General features: G+C 35.1%; 1 protein-coding gene across 5 annotated transcripts in view; it reads right to left on the reverse strand.

The window, feature by feature from the left end:
* Window positions 1–5,764: 5,764 nt before the first annotated feature.
* The window catches only part of PLEKHA1 (pleckstrin homology domain containing, family A (phosphoinositide binding specific) member 1), a 51,722-nt gene continuing 35,032 nt past the window's right edge, over window positions 5,765–22,454 (reverse strand). For 3 of the 5 annotated variants that reach the window (XM_012642444.1, XM_012642447.1, XM_012642443.1), the window contains 6 exons: window positions 19,125–19,268; window positions 17,508–17,576; window positions 11,350–11,414; window positions 10,665–10,728; window positions 8,854–8,943; window positions 5,765–6,250 (listed from right to left, as the gene is read on the reverse strand). In XM_012642444.1, the coding sequence (XP_012497898.1) occupies window positions 5,948–6,250; window positions 8,854–8,943; window positions 10,665–10,728; window positions 11,350–11,414; window positions 17,508–17,576; window positions 19,125–19,268 (735 nt within the window). In that variant the 3' untranslated portion in view covers window positions 5,765–5,947. Of the gene's footprint in view, window positions 6,251–7,540; window positions 7,612–8,853; window positions 8,944–10,664; window positions 10,729–11,349; window positions 11,415–17,507; window positions 17,577–19,124; window positions 19,269–22,454 lie in introns of all 5 variants that reach the window. The other 2 variants (XM_012642446.1, XM_012642445.1) reach the window with 2 other exon arrangements.

Raw genomic sequence — 22,454 nt, forward strand, 5'->3', positions numbered from 1 at the left:
ATCTAATAATTGTACTTACTATTTACCTTATTCTGGTAAATTTATTAATTTATATATCAAAAGTCAGGGCTTGAAATCTTCCAGGGAGGTTATCATCAGGATACTCACCTGTCTGATTCTCATATGTAACTTGAAGGTATGTATAAAGAAATATGTTATTTGAAATAGTATGGTTCCAGAAATGTCGAAAATAGACTGAATAAAAATTCAACTCATCTAATAATCTGAAGATAATACAATATAAACAAAGAACAGTTTTCAAGACTCCTACTGAGGCAGCGAAACCATACTGGTTAAGAGCCCAAACTTTGGTATCAAAAAGGTAGCACCGTAAGCTAATGTGACTTTGGGCAAGTGGCTACGTCTGTTTCCAAATCTGTAAAATGGGAGATGGATGCGACTATAAAAGGGCAACAAAGAGGGACCATTGTGATGACGGAACCGTTCTGTGTCTTGACTGTGTCAGTGTCAATATCCTGATTATAATATTGTATCACAGTTTTTCAAGATGTTATTGGGGAAAAACTCAAAGGGTACACGGGATCTCTTATTATTTCTTACAACTCCATGTGAATCTACAATTATCTCCAAATAAAAAGTTTAACTGAAAAATTCATTTATAAATGTTGGTTTAAATTTTATATTGATTTCAAAACTATCCGAGGCAATCACATATCTTCTCTAATTTTCTATGATGGGTGAAATAAAGTGAAATAGACTCCGAATTACTTTATTTTGAATTTAGCAAGGACATAACCAGAAGGTGGTGCTATTACCACGTGAATATACTATAGTAAGGCACAATTCATCGATACACATCAAAAAAATGAAATATTAGGATTTCAATCAAAATTGTATAACAAATGCTAACCTCTATTCAGCAATATTTTCGATATGTATTTTACTTGAGGTTTGCAAAAATACAATTTTCATAAATCATTAAAAAGTAAGACAGCATACACAAATCCTGTATGGACTAACAAACGCTTCCAAACACAAAGATCTGATATTAAGCTGTTTTACCAAAGCTGGTATTAAGCTGGTATATCTTTGCACTTTGTATACAAGTATTTCCTGTCTCACCAACTCTTAACAGAACTTTGGATAAAGGCACAAGTACCATTTACAGAAAATTCCTGTACTGCAGCAAGGAAAGAAAAGCTGAGGAAGGGATCTTTTTGTTAAAGCAAAAAATCTAGAACTTTTCCTTCCCATTTTGGGTTTAAGATAAAAACATTTAATTTTCAAGAGAAAAAATTAAATTGCGTCAGTTAATAAAAATTACGAAGACACAAATATCTTTTATCCAATTCTGTCATTTTACATAACATAGAAAGTGAAGTTCGGAAACACAAAGACACTTGCCTAAAGTCAGATATGGCAGAGTTAGGGTTGAATCCAGGACCCACGACTCCAAGTTTAAGACAGCCGTTGAATACAGACCAACGAGCCACTAAGGCAGAAAGAAACCTTTAATGCAAAAGGCAGTATTTTTGCCTTAACTGCGTATTGTTGGTCTAATTTTAATAGTCAAATTAGTTTTAAGTAGCTCTTTTCAAAAATGGACAAAATGTGCCCACGGATAAACTTTAAATAAAAATTAATGTATCTGTAAAACACAACTACTTAGAGGAACATGAGAAGTAGCAACAAGATCACAGCAAACAGGATGATAATAATGAGGTGTCCAAGACCCAGTGGGAAAGAGAGGACCAGAAGTTGGAACACCAGTCACTTCCAAGGAGGGAGACTCCCAGACAAATGTGGTTCAAATTGTTACCCAGGCTATGACTGTCTCCCACGGCTGGCGTGAACAAGACAACACGAGTTACACAAGCAATAGCGCTGTTGATAAGAAAATCTTAATCTTTTAGAAAAATAACCTCACAGAAAGGATGTAATAAAAAAAAAAACCTTTTTTGCTAAACCCAAGTAAGTCCTTGGAAATAATTAAAGCTCTTCCTAAATAAAACCAACAATATTTCCCTTTTTGAAAGTGTTGAACATGCTACAGGTAGGGGTATCAAACATAAAATATCCATGGTGTAACAGAAACCACAGAAAACAGGTTTCTGACAGGTGTAACACACTGACCCAAACCTCAAGGTCCTTGCACTCTAGGGCAAATATGTTCCAATGTAGCAGCAGCACATTAGAACACACATACTAAGTAGTTAACGCTGCTGTTCCATGGCTAGATTTTCACAAGTCATTTGACTGAATAGAGACCCAAGAGGGCCTAAGAAAGCATTACAGAGAACAAATAGCCTTAGGAGAATGAGAGATCGAGAGAAAAAGAGTAGAACACTAAATGACTATGTTTAGAGGGGTGGAGGAACTCTCAAAGGATATTAGGAAGCGACCTGGTATACTTGGCTAGGTTACTCTAGCCAAGCCCAGGGCAAAGATCCTGATGACGTTCTCGAATACAGTAAGAAGCCAAGAATTCCAGCTTTGTTGCTAACTTGCCCCATGGGCTAATATAAATCCTCTTCCTTCCTGGGCTCTCCACTTCTTTCAGCTAGCACTGATGGCAGAGGCTTGCCTTATCTGATCTTTTAAGATGTCACTCAGCTTTTGTGACAAAAGGCAACAGATCAAGATTCCACCTTGATGCTTAGCCTGAGCAATGACAGGAATAAGGAGATCCAGAATAGCCCCAACAGGACATGAATAGGTGAGAGGAGACACTGGTTCAAAGTCATTCTTGGCTGCACTTCAGAGGACATGGTATGAACACACAAGGGAAAAGCAGCAGGCTTAGACAATGAACCAGATACAAGAAGCAAAAGAAGACATCTGAAGTCCCTGAAGGTTGCTCTATAATCAGAATTTCAAAAGTATGATTTATATTTCAAAGTAAACAAGAATACACGTTTCTGTAATGTGTAAAGTTCATACATTCTATATTAATGCCCTGTCCTCATTTATTCAAGAAGTATTTGAGCCTTACCTATGTACCAGGCACTGCACTGGGCTCTGGATAGTGTTCACTGCAGCAGACATAGGATATTTATTATCATTAGGGAATATTTGCAACAAGCAGCCTCTAACTCTTGACGTGGAGTTTTTAATGAGTGCATCTCAATGCCCATCTAGGGATCAAAATGCCCTCTGCATTTAGCCTCAGATCATGCCTAGTCTAACCAATAACCAAGCATTGTAAGCAGCCCAGATGATTCAAACTATGCTCTGAAGCCAACAAAATTTTGCTTTTCAGAACATGTTTTTTTTTTTTTTTTTTTTTTGAGACAGAGTCTCACTCTCTTGCCTGGGGCGAGTGCCGTGGAGTCAGCCTAGCTCACAGCAACCTCAAACTCCTGGGCTCAAGCAATCCTACTGTCTCAGCCTCCCGGGTAGCTGGGACCACAGGCACGCGCCACCATGCCCGGCTAATTTTTTCTACATATATTTTTAGCTGTCCAATTAATTTCTTTCCATTTTTTGGTAGAGACGGGGTCTCGCTCTTGCTCAGGCTGGTCTCGAACTCCTGAGCTCAGAACAACGATCCGCCTGCCTCGGCCTCCCAGAGTGCTAGGATTACAGGCGTGAGCCACCGCGCCCAGCCAGAACATGTTTTTTAATTCAGCAAAACAGGCAAGTTCTTTATTCAAAAAAAAAAAAAAAAAAAAACTTTCCTTGTACAACTTCACATCTATGCCTTAAGAATTCACAGATATGAAGCTTCTTATTCTTTCAAAGATTACCAAATTATTACTGTCCTTAAATACGTAAATTCAAGTCAATTGACCAAGCACTTTCCATACTAGTTTTATTTACTTGTTCACACAAGAGCTGGACCAGACAAAATGAGAAATAAGTTAGAATAAATTCTGAGCAGTTTATTCTCAAGTCATTACAGTGTTCAACCAGTTTGACGTATATAAAGATAACGACATAACAATAAACATTGGGAGGCACACATATTCCATTCCAAAAGAAGACATGTTATATATACAGAAAAAAAAAATGCAGCAAATATGAAGGTATTCAAAGTAATTTTTGGACAACTCAGACGTGACATATTTACAAAAGTGTAAGTTTTACAATAATTAAATAATTTCCATAGACTTATAAAGGAATTAAGATAAATATTGAGACCCTGACGATCACAAGAACACTTCCTACACTACTGAATAAGGGTAGTTCTATAAAACATCCCAAAATAGAGCTAATATTTTGCCACCATGAAATATATCAAATTGCCAATACCAAAATACACTAAAATGAACATGCAGTGTGGAAGCTATACCAAAGAAAACAGCATCAGGCTCTGAATATTGCAAAGTGTCCATATAAGATTTCTTAGGTGTGTTCATGAAAAAGGATCTTTCAAAAGAACCATTATAATGGACATATCAGCAGAAAAAGTGATTACTTAAAACTTTTTCATTCTATCATCTTAAAATGTAGCTGCAAAAGAGAAAAAAATCTAAATCTAACTTTTAAAAAATATTAGCTTATGAATAAAAAAGTTGAGTGGTGCACTCTTTATGCATATGGATTTTTAAACTGAGACTATGTAGTTCTAGTATAATATATCTTAACCTCTGGACCCCACCACTATAATAGGAAATTTCTCTCTTTCTCTGTCTCAGACAAAAAGTCATCTTAGAAAATGAAAAGGAGAAATGGTGATATGTATGAATTCAAAACAGTACTGTAAAATGGCAAAATATCATAAAAATAGCAGCATGTGAAATTCAAGACTGTTTTCTTAAAGCAAATGTTTAAGACTGAACTGAAAAAATGGTACTTGCTCAAACTGGTCTATAATTCAACAGCTGAAACTAAGGATTCTTTAGAGAGGTGCTTATATTTATGATATCCCCATGATTAAATGTGTATTCAAATTTGTTTTTTTAAAAGATATATATTGCACAGGTGGTAGAATACCAGCATTCTGGTATTTCTAACATAAAATGCTACCTTACTTAACACATTAAACTATGCTACTGAAAATTAATTTTATCCCAATGTTTAAAGCCAATCATGTAGGACTTTTAAGCACATTAATCTCAAAACATTCCTAAACAAGATGAAAAAACACAGGCACTTGAATATAGGTTATTAGTGACAAAAAGTAGAGGCCACAACAATTTCGTGACTATGGGCAGTTATGTCTTTACATATAAACTTGAGGTCTTTTGATGATCCAAATATAGAAATCAGAACTATTTACAAAACTTTGATAAGAAAATCAGATCTCCCAAAAATTTCCTACCAAGTAATTTTCACTGAATAAAAGCACTGATTGCTGCAAGTTGGATTAAGTTTTTTCAAATAAATATCTAAGATACAGTTGTTTGAATCCTAATTTTCCCCTTTTCTCTACCCCAGTACAACCCACAACCCTCACTGATAATATCCTGTCTGTAAAATGTACCACTCACCTCAAATTTCAGGGCATCAAAAATGGTTAGAATTTGAAAATAGTCCACATTGTAGTATAATATAAATTTTACAGCACCACAGACTTCATGAGTTTAGGTATTTTAGTCTGGCAATATTTCATTCAGTAATATTAACCAATAAGAATGTGTAAATGTCAAACATCTAATAGAAAGTCATAGTAGCCATTTTAAAATGACCAAAATAATCAATGAGCATTTTTCATGTTTTAAGTTGTTTAACATTTAAACTGCCAAAGTCACTAGGGAAAAAAAAAATCACACACATTTTACCACCCAAATGAGAACACACAAAGCTTCAGACAGATGATACTGAGACACTTAGCACTTTTCTTTTCTTTCCTTTTTTTTAAAAAGAAATTATATTTAGTTTGGCCACTCCCTAGATTCTTAGTTCACCAGTTTACGAAGAGTACATCTAAGAGGCAGTATACCATATGCATTAGAAACCATTCCACCCTTTATCATCTTTGGCTAGAGGCCTCATGAAAGGAAACCGAGGATGGCCAACGGCGCAGGCTCCACACGCTTCCGTCTCACACGTCACTGACTGGAAGGCTCGCGTCATCCAAGTCCACTGGGTCACAATCTTTTTCCTGAGGGCCATTTTTACTTTGAGGTTTTAGCAGAACTTGTTCAGTCACTTTGGAAGCTGGTTCTCTTGGAGAGACAGTCTGGACCTTGAAGTTCCCTGGCTTGACCTTGGCAAGAGAGTCGTAAAATCCTCGCTTTTCCATGGTAAAGCTGGAGACCAGAGAGTTGCTGCGGCTGGCTGTGGAATGTGAGGCGGCGGCTGCTGCGCTGGCAGGACGGAAAGCGTGCTTGGATTCTGAATGCTCCTGTAAAGAGGAGTGTGGGTCAGACACAGTCGGTCACCAAAGACAAGGTTAGTAACTCAGTGTGAGACTTGATTCTCTGGAAAACGAATACGACACACACACACACACACACACACACACACACACACAAAGCATAAGCGTGAGCCATGCAGCATAATGTGCAAGTTCTTTCCCAAAGCAATGCATTTTTAGGGGTGAGTTTAAAGCAATGACAGCCAACAACCATTTCCACTAGGAAATCAGTTCTGTCACCAAAGCTGAATTTGGCAGCCTATGACACTTTGAAGACTCAGCCAGCCTAAACTAGAATACAGTGTTCCATCTGCAACTGAACTGTGTTTATAAGGGAGCCTACCAGCTTTATCATTTTATTTAAGAGTATATTTACAATCAACACTAGGAATTATCCCATACATTTTAGAAAGATAAAAAATGAAAATGTTTAACAATGAAAGGCCATATTTCTTTCATAAGCAGGAATCAACATTTTTCAAACATTATTTGCTGGCAGTCTGACAAAACTTGGTTTTTGCTTCCCTGAATTTCTCTGCAACCAATAATAGCAGTCTTTTCACTTTTTATTTAATTTCATTTATTTAGTTTTGAATATATCATATATTCATATGGTTTAAGATTCTCAAGACAAAGGGTACATATTTAATCATTTTTAAAACTGTGGTGAAATAATTATCAGTTGTGAATGTTAATTTCAATATGCTTCTAACTGGGTCATATCTGAAGATACCCTTAAGTATGACGATTCTAAATGCATTGCCATATAGTTCCTAGTATATTGTGTCATTTATGATTCTAGAAGCTTTGAAAACAAAGTGCTACAAATCACCAAAACACTATAGAGTCCTATTAGATGGCTATCTTTCATCAGAGATTTAAAATGCCATGCAAACTATAGTAATGTAGTTTATCCAATGCATATGCATGCATGAGTTTGCATATATTATTAGAACAAAGGTACATTTCAAGTGTTGTAGTATTAAAAATAAACTCAAAATATATAATATAGATAGTGAAACTCTTGCAGCAATTCAGCATATTAATTTTTAGAGCTAGCTTAATGTTTCTTTCCATTAGTAAAGTTGTATTTTTTTTTAAAGTACACATATCCAACCTGATGACTATAGTGAAATAGTTTGTGTTAGTATTGACAAAATCAGTTATGATAACTGCAAAAGGCAGTTTGGTTAACTCAACTTTCTATGATCAGTTGTGAGTAGTGAGTAAGTCTGGGCCCTCTACTAAGAAGGCACGTTTGCGTGAGAGCCCACATACGTGCTGCATTCACCAGCTCTTGATGTATACCTCTGTATACAAGGGTTCGACAGCCTTCTGGCCTGCCGCATCTGGAACACAGTGCAAAGCTAAGATTAGAGTTAACCTATACTGGAGAGAGGGAGGAAAAGAGAAAGGTCTGCTGATAGTCATAGCTAGATAGTCCAATTTGCCCCCACCACAAAGCACAAAACACAAACACCCTTCTCCAATTTTTCCTCTTCCCAACAGACACTGTGTTTTTGCACTGTCTCATAGTTGTCTGCTGAAAAAGTCACATAAAACACAGGCAGCTACAAAATTCACACCTAGGAAAGTGGTTTCTTAGATATTCCAGAAAGGATATAAGTAGAATGACTTAATTAAGAAATGAGAAAAATAGATATCTATTTACTGATCTGTAGTCATCGCTACCAGGAAATAATAAAAGGCAATAAATAGTATTATAATATTACTCAAGGAAAAATATTAAAAGTACAAATATCTAGCATTTATAGTCAATCTAAATAATAAAGGTTATCAAGCTATGTGTTACACTACTTTCTACAAATGACAGTGCTACATTTTAAGACTCCTTACAATTTTTTATTCCTTAGTAGAATTTGTATTTTCAGAGACCAGTGGCCAAAGTTTTCCAAAACTAAATCTAATTTCTATGATATTCTTCAACATAATAAATAAAATACATTTTTCTTACTATTTCTTTACTGGGTAAAACTTTTTATCATACTACCACAGAGAACTGTGGTAGTTTTCAGGAGGCGGCTCTTAAGTTAACCTGCTAGAAAATGAGAATGAAAACATGAGGTGGAAAATACTGACTAGGAGCTCTGAACTGCACTTAAGGTTCCAGTTGTTCAGTGGTCCTATGGCAGGTTCTGCCAAAAAACCTGAACTGAAATTAGAAGTAAAGAGGAAACTGAGATGTTCACAAAACCGTGTATGCTACAATTCAAGGTGCCTTACGTGATTAGGCCACATACCATACTAAGAATCTGTCAAATTATGTCAAATCTAGACCTATCGACAAGTAATAATTCCTAAAAAAAAGCAAGGAAATGTTTATTCTTTAGTTGCCTTGCTTGTGCATTTAACACAGTACAATGCACAGAAAGTTATGTATACATAACACTACAAGGAAGCATTAAATTAGAAATGCATTATTTTTTTGCAAGTCCAATTGGTATAAAGTCAACATGCAAATAAATCTCAATAAAGAAAGAAACCAGATGGATTAGGGGGAGAGGAAGGAAAACAACTCAACGGGATGGGGAGTCTCAAGGGACTATCACCCCAGCGAGCAGGAAACCTACAGAAGACGCTGATCTGCCTGGTCCCCGCTGTGCTACAATGGCGCCAGAGACTGCTTTAATCCAACTGTGCATCTCTTCAGGGCTATCAGCCTAAAGGAAAAAAAGGACTCATTCAGTCAGTTTTTCTTCAAAATCATCTTCTATTTCTATAAACCCAATGTATTTATTTTGGTCACTTAAATATTGTCACCAACAAAATCATTTTAGAGATCACTTTTTAAAACCAGGTTTTTCTGGGTAAATTACTACACAGAGACATAAGTTGGGCACTTAACTGTTTTAGGATCAGACACATCAAAAAGTATCAATAATGAATACTTATAGAGAGAAAACAAGGAGAGGAAATAGTCAAAGAAAACCCTTGTATCTCACTCTATCTACTGTTACACTGTCTGAATCTACAACAATAATATTTATGGAATAGTGTAATTAAAAAAACATTTTGGCATGATTTTACATATTACTTTTCTAGAAATAATTTCTAGTAGTGCCCTAAATCCTAAAAGAAGTATTGGTAGTCATATTCCAAAGTATCATATTACTTGATAGGGCCTGGCTTTCAAATGAATTTAAAACTTTACTATGAAATAATCCAATTAAACAAGATCCTGAAACGGGTACAGAGATACTGTCCCTTATTTCTATATTTTAGAATTCTAGATTCTAGAATCTAGAAATACAAAAATTTTAAAGATACAGAATAATATTTATGAATCAATGATATTAACAAAGATTTTTAAAAGGAAAACCTCAAAGGAGGCAAAGGTAGAGTATACTTTCATTTATTACTAACAGAAACACAATTCTAGAAATCAACTGGACAAAATAGAAAGGTTCACGCTCTGATAGTTAATCTTGATCTAGAAACTTACCCTAAAGAAATAAGAAATTCAGGCAAATTTACACTGAAAGATGTTCGTCTTTATTATCACAGGAAATGTAAGAAAATTATGCAAATGGGTATGTTTGGTAACAGAGTGACAACGAATAGTTTACTTGTGGAACATCCATACAATGCAGTATGGTGCCGTTCTAAAAGGTTTTCAGACAATTTTTAATGACATTATTATGAAACAAATAAGATGTTAACACTAAACTTAGTATGACCCCACTTTTTATAAAAAGATTTGTCTTCAGAAAGGCAGCAAAAAAATAAAAGTGGTTGCCTGAATGTGAGATTGTGTTTTATAAATCACCTTTAATATTTTTCTATATTTTCCAAATTTTCTGCAATAAGCATATGTAACTTTACTAAAAGAAAGCCAAATCTTCTTTTACAAAACTTTCTATTTAAATAATTCAATGTGGTAAGCAAAAAAGTACATTTTAAACTTAAATACAGGATGCCTACCATTAATGAAACTACATAGATCTACTGTTTACTTTTATTATGGATTATTAATTATCATGAACTTTCCCTTTTTATAAGATTACCAAAAAATGACAATAGAAAAATAAAAATTCTAAAACGTGTAAAAATAATCCAATGTGAAGGTACACACTTAACATCTAAGTTAACACAGCATTTCCCTTCCTCCAAATACTACTTAATTCTATTTCACTAATTCGTAAGAATATTCCCATTTCCTGATTTAGTTCTATTTCACTAATTCATAACAAAGAATACTCCCATTTCCTCAACATGTAACCTACCAATAACTCATATATAACATCTTTTTGCTAAGCTGGTAAATTACAGTTGTCCTATTTTTTTAAACCTCAAAAGCAACAAGCTTATTTATGTTTATTTCACCTTTAAAATTATTAATTTCTTCTTAGGAGGATCTATCATCTTCAAATAAGTATCTTACCTGCACATAGAAAGTTCGAGATGTTGTTACAATTTCAAAGAGGTTGTCCCTCATCATTATGTCACTGTTACGGAAAAAAAAATTATCCAATTGTATTTAAACAGCAGTTTGATAGTTTTTCTTTTACTTGTTTACCCAGTACCAAGTATATGTCAATAAATAAATATGAGGTAAAACACTGACTTAAAATCAAATTATCATCTTTTCCCTTTTTTTGCATTAAATTTTACATATTTTATGTAGTTATACTTTTAAGAAAGTTTATAAAGCAACTTTAAAGTTCAAAGTTTTTAACTGAAGAAATCTGTTTGCTCAAACAAACGCTGGCACAGCTAACACATTTTCTTGTAAAGCTCTATTCTGCAGCACCTTTGAAATACTAAAATTAGTATATCAATTTGTCAAATCTGATAACATAAGTTGTTGATAGTATTTTCTTTCCATTAATAAGTTGTTTTTTGTATTAGATTTCAAATAAACAATGAAAAGGATTGTTTCTTAACTTTTAGTTTTCAAATACATAAAATATTTCAGTACTTTAACCTGGGGGTTTTGAAAATTCTAGTATATCCCAACTATAAAAAGTTAAAAACAACCCTAGAAAAATATAACGGACAGTATTCAAACTAAGGCACTATTCTGCATTAATAAATTGCTCAGGCATCAAGTCAGAGCTGTTCCTTACCTTTGCTTACATTCCTGGACTTTGTGAACCTCTTTAAGTGGTATTACACGGAGAGGTTCCTTTTCCTGGCAAAAAAGCAAACAGATATATGGTGTTTATTCTTTTTTTTATTTTTTGAGACAGGGTCTTACTCTGTTGCCCAGGTAGAGTGCAGTGGCATCATCATAGCTCACTGTGGACTCCAACTCCTGGGCTCAAGTGATCCTCCTGCCTCAGCCTCCTGAGTAGCTGGGACCACAGGCGCTCACCACCCTGCCTAGCTAGATGTTTATTCTTAATATCTTTTCATGGGTTAGTTGTACTACTTGGGAGATTTTTGTGAAAATTATACTTCTTTCTTGAAGCACGCCTAAGACACAAATATACCTTTTTAAACTATCCAACATCAAAATAGCTCAAATACCACGACCTTATACATACAGTTGTTTGAAACAAGGAAACTCCATATAACCCTTATTCACATTATTTCTGGGTTTAATGACAGTGTGGCTTATTAAAAGCCATTAACCATCAGACTTTCCCCGATAGAACCCAGTGTACCATTAAGTGCAGTCCTTCCTCTTTTGGAATGTCACTTTGACATACAAGGCACCAGAGCAGTGAACATCCAGTTTCTTTGACTTAAATTTGTCATTTTATAAATATCACTTTTATATGAATACATTATTTTAACAAGCACCATTTATTTACTAGGCATTTACTAAGTGCCAGGACATCTGCTACGTTTTAAATGTTTACTCTCACACTTTCCACGACACAATACGTGTACTAGTATTCACCTGAGGAAACTGAGGTTAGACACGGTAAGTACCTCACTCAAGGTTACAAAATTAGATACAAGATACACATATAGGGCATAACTGGCTCCCAATAGCATCATATTTATACAATACATTCCATGAAATATTATATATGTATGTCATTGAATATGATATGAGATTAAGACATATGTAACATCGAAAGAAAAAGATTAAACCGTGACTTTTTTTCATGACTTTTTAAGTTTTAAAAAAGTTTCATTTTGAAATAATTTCAGACTATAAGAGACTTAAAAAATAGTACAAAGAATTTCTATTTACCTTGCATCTTGTCTTCTAAAATGTTCATTTTACATTTGCTTTACCAGTCTATTTGTGTGTATATACACATAAATATGTAAGTATATATATTTTTCCTAAAATGTTTGAAGGCAAGTTGTAAATATGATGCACCTTTACTACTAAGTACTTCAAAGTATGTATTTCCTAAAACATCGATGTGTTCTTGCACAACCACAGTACAATTATGAAAACCAGAAACTCAAACACTGATGCAATCCTATTATTTAATCTATAGACCATCGTCAGATTTCATTAATTGCCCCACCATTATCCTTTACAGCAAAAGAAAACTATTTTCTGATCCAGGATTCGATCCAGGATCATACCTTGTATTTAGATTCATGCCTCTTAGTATCTTTTACTGGGTGTTTTTTTCTCTTTCATGATCTTTAGTGTCATAAAAAGTACAGGCCAGTTTTTTGTTTTTGTTTTTTTTTGTAGAATGTCTCAATTTGAGTTTGTCTGATGTTTGCTTGTGCTGAGATTCAGGTTATACATTTTGGACAGGAAACCACAGATGTGACACTGTCGTCTTCTCAGTGCGTGATTATCAGGAGGCACATACGTGACGGTGGTTTGTCCCATTATTGGTGTGTTAACCCTGATCTCTTGCATAAGGTCATGTTTGCCGCGAACTGTAAATCACACTTCTTCCCTTTTCATTGTTAAGAGTCTTTTTGAGAAGATGTTGCAGCCTATGAAATACCCAGATTCACATCATAATGCTGCCCACTGGTTTTATCAAACATTGAGGATGCTTGCCTGAAACCATTATTACAATAGTGGCTACAAAAGGTTACTTTTCTAACCCCATCAATCTATCCACATATATTAAGATAGAATGTTACTCTAAGGAAATGCCTTTCCTTCCCCATTTATTTATTCCTGACTAGTTTTACTCTATGGGTTATAATCTGTTACTATCTTTATTTATTTTGTTGCTTAAATTGTCCAAGTTTTGGCCACTGGAAGCCCATTCCAGGGGGCTCCTATGTCCTTTTGACATGTTCCCCTCATTCTCTGAGTCACTTCCTTATTTTATGGCACAACTAGATGTCCTGGGCTCAGCTTATACTTTACCTGCCCCAGCTCTGAAAGCAGTCATTTCTCCAAGGGGTCCTGGTTCCTTTTGTTTATAAAATGGCGTTTATCGTTGCTTTGGGGGAAGAGGATTTGCCAATCTCTTCACTTAGCCACAGCCTTCTCATGATAGATGAGAATATTTTAGTGCAGTTTTAATTTACATTTCTCTCATTATGAGTGATGCTGAGTATCTTTTTATGTTTTTAAGGGCCATTTTAATTTCTTTCTAAATGAATTGTCTACTCATGTGTGTTGTTCATTTTCCTACCAGGTATTTTCCCTTTGATTTTCTCTCTTTTTTTAAACTTTGAAAGAACCATGAGTTTACACGAAGGCTGAAAATACAGCACAAAGAATTGATTTTTCTGAAACATTTCGGAGTGAGTTGCTGACCTGGCCCAGATTATCCCTGAATACATTAGTATTTTCTACAAAGATATATTTTTACATAATCACAATACAACCACAAAAATCAGAGAATTGTGCCCAACATGTCTTTTATTAGAGCAAAAGGATTCCATTTAGAAGCACAGGCTCCATCTGCTTGTTACATCTCTTTTCTTCCCTTCAGTCTTGAATAGTTCCTCATTCTTTCTTTGACTTTCATAATCTTGACTCTTTTGAAGAAGACAAGGCAGTTACTTTGTAAAATGTCCCTCATTTGGGTATGCCTGATACTTCCTCATGATTAGATTCGGATCATGTACCTTTGGCAGGAATATCACAGAAGTGATACTACATTCTTCCCATGCTATCCTGTCAGGTGGTAAATGATTTCAATTTCTCTCATTACCAGTGAAGTTCATTTTAATCATCTGGCCACCTGATTAAGTGGTATCTGCCAGTTTCTGTACTGTAAAGTTACTCTTTTCCCTTATACTTAAAATACGTATATTTTGGATAGGTACTTTGAAACTATGCAACTATCTCATTCCTCATTGTACACATAAACATACCATCCATTCACCAAAAAGTGTCAAGTTTCTCTGACAGCAAGAAACTTGGCTTTTATCATCCCTTAGTATATCTCCTTATTTTATCACTCAGCATGTGTGCAACCATCTCTGCCAACACCTCCTTCCCCATGTGGATGCCCTCCTCTCCCCACTCCACGCAGGGCTAAGCCTCCTCACACTTGAGAGGCTCTGACTGCCAGAGCTGGTCCCCACCGTGGCTGCCCACCTTGCTGTGCCTCACCTAACATATTCAAGTCTGAATTGTTTGAGATTGATGGAAGGAGAAGAGGGCCAAGAGGATGATTTAAAATCCCCTCAGTTTTTAAGACTCTTCAAATATGAGGAATGTTAATGTTTAATACACATCACAAATATTTGCACCAGTTTTTCAGTTGTGCACTAAAATCTTTTAAACTTACTTTTATTAATTTATTTATTTTAGAGATGGGGTTTCACTGTCTGTCTGTCACCCAGGCATGATCATAGCTCACTGCAGCCTCAAACTCCTGGTCTCAAGCAATCCTCCTGCCTTAGCCTCCCGAGTAGCTGGGACTATAGGCACAGGACACCATGCTCGGCTGATTTTTAAAAATTTTTTTGTAGAGACGGGGTCTCACTATGTTGCCCAAGCTGGTCTTCAACTCCTAGCCCCAAAAGATCCTCCCACCTCAGCCTCCCAAAGCACTGGGCTTATAGGCGTAAGCCACCATGCCCAGCCTATAGTTATTCTTAAAACATTTAAATTCTCTTTTAGAGATACATACTAAAATATTTACAGAAGAAGTGATATCTACGATTTGCCTTAAAATATGAAGTGGAAATTGGGAGGTAAAACAGAAGAAACAAGCCAAGTTGAGCCATGTGTTGATAATTATGAAATCTAGGTGATGAGTATAGGTGGGTTCTGTGTACTATTCTACTTACTTGATGTTTACACTTCTCCATGATAAAAAGGTATCGTAAGAGAGCCCAATTATACTTTAAATATTTTTATAATATTATTGAGTGCATATAAAAAAGAAAAATGTAAACAAAATAAACTGGCTACAGTGTTTTAAAACTTCATGCTCAGATTCCAGCTCTTCTAAAACACTTTTGACTTGAAGCCATCAATGCCCATGTTTTTCACTCCATGCCATTCCCTGTACTAAGAGTGTCTGTGATGTGGCATTTCTTAAGAATGTTCCATTGTGTCCCTGAGATTTTCTTCCAAGCTGCCAGCACTTTTTTCTGCACATTTTGATGCTGATGTCTTCTGGATCTTACCCAAAGGTGCTGCACATATGCAAACAGTAACAACTCCAGCCCAGCTGCTGCCTCCTGACTGCTCCTCACTTTCAGCAACGCTAAGACACATCCCTAAGATTTCAGAAATGTTGAAATGCGGGTAGTGGGGGAGGACTGTGCATCTTAGCATTGATAAAGGTCAACAATTATAAATTAATTACAGAGTGTAATTTCCATATCTCCTATAATAGTTCTTTATTCTTCCTCTCAGATTTTATAGCATAATACCCAGCATGCAGGTTTTCAAAATTTAGTAAACATTTTTATAATAATTCTTGTCTCATTAAAACTACTGTTGGTGATGGGGCACATGTCAACTACCCTGGCAAAACTGAACTGCTGAAGGCCAGAGACCACTGCTAACTGTTCTCTTTATTTCCAGTTCCCAGAAAGGTGCAGAGGGCCACGGAGAGCTCGATGAATGTCTGTTGCATGAATGACTCTTCCCATGAGTATTGGCATTAATTAAAATCGATTAGTCAACCTGCTAACTAAGCATAAGTGCAGCCTTCTGAGACACTAAGCCTGGTACTTTTTGAACCAAGAAATTACAACTTCTAGTTAAGGCTCTTAAGTCTGAGAAAGGCCCCCCTGTCAAAACAGCTATGCTTGCTATGCTACACCATTTTTCATTCATTCAAAAACACTTATTATCTACCAAGTGCCAGGTTCTGTGTTCATAAACGGGTACAAGAGAGTCTTTACCCTCAAGAAGCTCATTTAATTTAGTGGCAAAAACAAACATGCATGTGATTATAAAACACAGTGGGAAGTATTATGAAGGAAGTATGCATAGGGTACCATGGGCACATAAAGAGAAGACACTTAACCCAGGGTCTAAAAGCTTCCCAGTAGAGCTGACACCTGAGGTGAATCTTAAAATATTCCCTTCCTATTCTCTAGTGCTCCACTCTCCAATATAGTAGCCACTAGCTATGTGTAACTATGTACATTTAAATTAATGAAAATGAAATAAAATCCGTTTAGTTTTAAAATGAAATAAAGTCAGCTCCTCAATCACATTAGCCACATTTCCAGCACTCGGCAGCCACATGTAGTGGTATTAACGCAGATAGGAAACATTTCCATCATGCAGAATGTTCTAGTGGACAATGCTGTTCTGGTGCCTTCATTCAAATAAAGCATATGGTTCCCCTCTCAAAGGTCCCATACAACAAGAGGCAGGATAGATATCTGAAGTACAGAATTGCATTCAATTATCCAACAATGTATTACAGGACTCAGGTCACCTGACAATATTTTAAACAAGGATGCTACTCAAACAAGGGAAAGAGGAAATTTCAATCTTTGATTCTACCTTCAGATAGGACAAAAACATCTTATGTGATCTTAAGTCAATCTGAAATAGGAAAAGAAAATGTCAAGAGAAGGCAGAAATACAGAGTGTTAAGTGTTGACTTCTAAAGACTTAATTCTATTAATACACACCAGCTCCTCTAATGCCCCTTTAGAGGAAAATGATAGACTGGGGGGATTTGATATTTTTAGATCTTTCAAGGTGGAATGCCACTTTGAAGATATGATCTTTTTATTTAAGATGAATCAAGAAAAATATCATCAATCAAAAGCATCACAACAAAATAAACTGCGTGCACCTCTCAAAACTAGAATTATCCTAAAAACAGAGAACAGTACAAAAAATTATATATAATCACTACAATGTAATACTCTTAAACATTTCGAAAGCAACATCGATGACACAGCAACATACCAGTTCTGATTTGAAGTAGCCTATTGTGTTTTCATCCAATTGAAAATATCTTCTCTTCCAGTTTTTCATCTACCAGAGATGAACACAAACATAAGACTTCTGTTTCTAACAATGTCAAATGTTAATCACCACTGAATTATTCTGATATATGAACCCATAATCAGAAACGTCAAGCATTAAAAAATCTCCTTAGTGTAGAGAAAAATGAAACTTCATCCCTCTTTTGCTACTCAGGCCTTGAACTCTTAATTCAAGTTTTAGTGGCTGGCTTTTAGCTTTTATTATATGATTTTTATGATATGACTGCATATTTTTAATGCTCTAACAGTTTTTAAAAATACACTTCCCTTCCTCCCCACTCCCCCAAAGAGCAAGCAACGGAAATGTTAATAAACCGCAACAAGTTTCTCCATCTGTAAAATACATGAATTCTTCTACAAGTACTTTATACATAATAATAAAGCAGTAAATATTTAATAAAGGAAACCTATTTTATACAGATTTTTTGTCAATGTAATGCAGTTTTTGTGAAAGCACTTCAGCATCTCTAAATGATTAGCATTTTGGGCCCAAGAGGACTTTTAAGGAGAAGATTGTCTCCTGAAAAGCCCTAATTAACACACAACTGAGTGTCATAGCTAGATGAGAATTCTGACTCTCCCTGCAGACATCCTAAGGTAAGAAACCCCCAGTCTTCCCTGCCTTCATTTCTCTTAGCCTAAAGAAGGTCAGACAGGATTGAAAGAACTTTCCCTCACTGACCTAAGGGAATCAAGAGTTGCCGGTAAGTGAAGAGAAGTCAAACAGAACAGCCAATAGAGTTTTAAGTATTTCTTTACTCACAGACATTTTTTCTTTTATTTTCAAACTTTAAATTTATTTTCTCATGAAATTCTAAAGCTTTAGTTCACACAGAAAGAATGCCTTAAATTAGAAATACTGGTAAATTTACTTGCTCTTCCAGAAATTTCTTACCATGGAGCTGATTATGTGGGAATATCTGGGCTAACCTGTAATAGTTCTTACTAATCACCAGGTGCTGTGTGAAGGGCTACACCTCTCTTAGTTACATCTTCAAAAAACGAAATAAAACAAAACAAAACCAACCCCTGGACAGTAAGTTTTATAATATGATTTTCACTTAAAAAGAAATTGAGAGCCTGAGAGGTTAAGTAGGTAGCCCAAAGTCACGGAGCTTCCCACTGAGGTCAGCCCAACCCCAGATCAAGGAAAGGATCCTTCCAAACCCCACTCCTCCTCCCACCCCTGGCCCTTGACCTAGAGCTCTCTTTCTCTGACCCACTCCCAAGGAAGGGTGGGGATCAATAGAAAAACTTTCTGGAATAAATTTCAACTGTTAGGAAAGCTCATTTAAACTGAAGGCCAATAGTAATAGGCATTAACTTTCCTGGCTGCCTATAGACCAAGGAAATAATAGCATTGAGTTATCCTTAGAATAACTCCGATTTTATCTCCTGACTCCCTTTCTCATATGCTGGTCTCTCACTTTTGGTATTTCATAAAATAAAGCAAACAATTTATATGTTAATTTGAGAGTGTGCTAGTATATACTCATCTCATTTTTCATTTTTTCACATATTTTGTTAAGCTACTCACCACTGCTCCTTGTTTTACGCAATATCCAGCTTTGATAACTGCACTATCTGGAGGTGGTTTAGGAGTAAAGTAAGGAAGATGGCTTTGTGACCGTTTCAAATTATTTCTGTCAATACTTTCACCACATTCATTTACATCTTCTTTCTAAAATGAAGCAAAATAAATAAATTCTTTATGCTTGTTCACCTTCAAAGCATACTCTTATTTCATGTTGTTATCCTAGTAGAAAATCTTAAAATCTAATCTTTGTTCAGATAGGAACACAGATTTTGAAGTGAAGAGTTTTCTAATTAATCTGAGATACTTTGTCTTAACTTTCCCATCATTGATTGATTAAAGCATAAATTTCCACTTCTCTTGTTCTGTGAAAGTCCTACTACCAGTGCTTTTTATGGGGGGAGGGGGATGCCTAACTTTTTATTTTGAAATAATTACACAGATTGACAGGAAGTTGCCCTGAAAAATGTATAGGAGGTCCTATGTACCTTTTAACCAGTTTCCCACAAAAGGGAAACCAAGTAACTAGAGCACATTATCAAAACCAAGAAACTGACATTGGTACATCCCACACACTTAATATTCAGATATCACCCGTTTTACATGCGCTCACTTGTCTATGTGTGTCCACACCGTTCTATGCAATTTTATCACGTGTGCAGAGGTGTGTAACCACCACATTCAAGATATAGAATTGGTCACTACTACAAGGATCCCTTGTGCTACCCCTTTAGAACTCCTATCCCTAACCCCTTGGCAACCACTAATTTGTTATCCATCTCTATAATTTTGACTTTTTGAGAATATAATATAAATGGAAACATACAGTAGGTAATCTTATGAGATTGCCTCTTTTCACTCAGCATAAGTCTCTGGAGATTCATCCAAGGTTGTTCCTTGTACTTATAGTTCACTCCTTTTTATTGCTGTATCCATGGTATGGATGGACTAACAGTTGTTTAACTATTTACCAGTTAAAGGACATTTGAGTTGTTGACAATTTTTGGCTATTAGGAATAAAGGTGCTACGAACATTCATGTACAGGTTTTTGTGTGAACATAATTTTCCCTTTCTCTAGGATAAACACTAGGAGTGCAAATGCTGGGTTATAGTAATTCCAAGTTTACTTTTATTAAAAAAAAAACCTGCCAAGCTGTTTTTCAGGGTGGCTGTACTATTTTACATTCCCACCAGCAATGTATGAAAGATACAGTTTCTCCTCATCCTTGTCATCATTTGTGTTGTCACTGATTATTATTTCAGTCATTCTGACAAGTGTACAGTGATATCTCATTATAATCTTAATTTGCATTTCCCTACTGGCTAATGATGGTAAACATCTTTTCATGTGTTTATTTGTCATCCGTATATCTTTTACCTTTTGGTGAAATATCTGTTAATGATTTTTGCCCACTTTCTAACAGGATTTTCTGGGATTTTAATGTTTGGTTCTGAGAGGTTTTTTTTATATGTTCTAGATGCAAGTCCTTTGTTGGATGTGTAGCTTGCAAATATTTTTTCCCAGTTTGTAGCTTTTTTTTCATCTTCTTAACAGGATCTTTTACAGAGCAAACATTATTAATTTTGATGAGGTCAAATTTATCAATTCCTTCCTTTATGGACTATGCTTTTGATGTCAAGTCTAAAAACTCCTTGTCTAGTCCTAGATCCTGAAGACTTTCTCCTATGCTCCTATCTAAAAGTGTTGTAGTTTTATGTTTTACATGTAAGTCCAATATTTTTAGAAAACTAACTGTACTCAGGTTTTTGTGTTCCTCAAAGCATTGATTTCTTGTTTGTATATAACATCCGATAATCTAGAATCCCACAAGTAAGCCCAAAATGTATTTTCAAGAATATCTAAATTTCAAGAGAAAATTTAAGTCTTAAGAGTCATGCATATGTTGAAGAATTTTCAACCTGTTCTATATTTAGACAGGTCGACATTAATTATGTCTTAACTTTGTAATCCCAGCACTTAACTCACTGTTTACCCAATATTTAGTGAATAAATTTATCATGCAAATGAGATTTATTTAACATTTTCTTATTACCTTATTGTCTAAATGCTTTTATAATAAGTAAATATTACTCTATAATTTTTAAAAACTATATTACAAAAAATAAAGCAATAAAATTCTTTGGGATCTTTTTAATGGGACTTGGTCACAGAATCCTAGAATCCACCAAAAAATCTACACCAAAATTAAAATGCAACAAAATCTTAATTCTATACAAAATTTAAACAGCCACAGATACAAACTACAACAATATCTTAATTCAAGTATATACCAATAGTCTTGTCCCTTATGTCAACACAAGTCGAAATATAAGTGAAAGAAGCTTAATCTAGCTACATAATAACCAGAAATTTAATAGGTTAAAATCATTACTTTTGGAAAATGTAAATACACATACAAATCCTAGCTTATTTTTTTTTCCAACTTTGGTGAAAAATGTAAGCTCCCATTAGAGCAAGAATTTTTGTTCATTAATAATCCCTTTGTGGAGCATAAAGAAAGTAGTCAATGGTTAATTAATTAATGTTATAAGATTTCTCTTTCTATTAACCACCCTCCCCTGGCAAAAGACCTGAAAATGTGGTGTATAATACAATTGATTTAAAAGATTTATAAAGTGTTAAATTCTTTTAAGTTTAAAAGACACAAAGGTAATGAAAATGCCTAAGATTGGCAATATAGATTAATTACCTTAAAATTCTTGGTTTCTCAACTACTAGTAACTGAACTGGCATTACAAACTCATTCCTTCAATAGCAACACAAGAAGTTTAAGTTCATACAAAAGTTTTAACTTCATCAAAAATTGTTTATCAATTTACATTTTTCCTAATACCCAAATGAAGACTTAATTTGGCATATCGGTAATTTGGGGATAGAATTATGTCAAAATTCCAGTCCTCTGTTTAGCTCACATAGGCCAGGTTGTAGAAAAACACAGGTTTAAAAAAGTATACATATTTGCAAACTCTTTGACTCAGCAATTTTATTTCTAGAAATTTATCCTTTAAAAAATATCATCTATGTCTCTAAGGTTTAAGCTACAACAATGTTCATCATAGCACTGTCTATAAAAGAAAAAAAAGACTCTATTTGTCCAACAGCAGAGGACTTGTAAATCATAGTAAATCCATGAAAGAACTATTACACTATGCTGTCCTTACAAAAGACATAAAAGAACTTCTGATGACCTGGAAAATATTCATGATGTAAGTAAAAAAAATCTGTTTACAGGCCGGGTGTGGTGGCTCACGCCTGTAATCCTAGCACTCTGGGAGGCCGAGGCGGGCGGATTGTTTGAGCTCAGGAGTTC

This window comes from Propithecus coquereli, unplaced genomic scaffold, assembly GCF_000956105.1.
Source record: "Propithecus coquereli isolate 6110/MARCELLA unplaced genomic scaffold, Pcoq_1.0 Scaffold179, whole genome shotgun sequence".
NCBI classification, from domain to species: domain Eukaryota; kingdom Metazoa; phylum Chordata; class Mammalia; order Primates; family Indriidae; genus Propithecus; species Propithecus coquereli.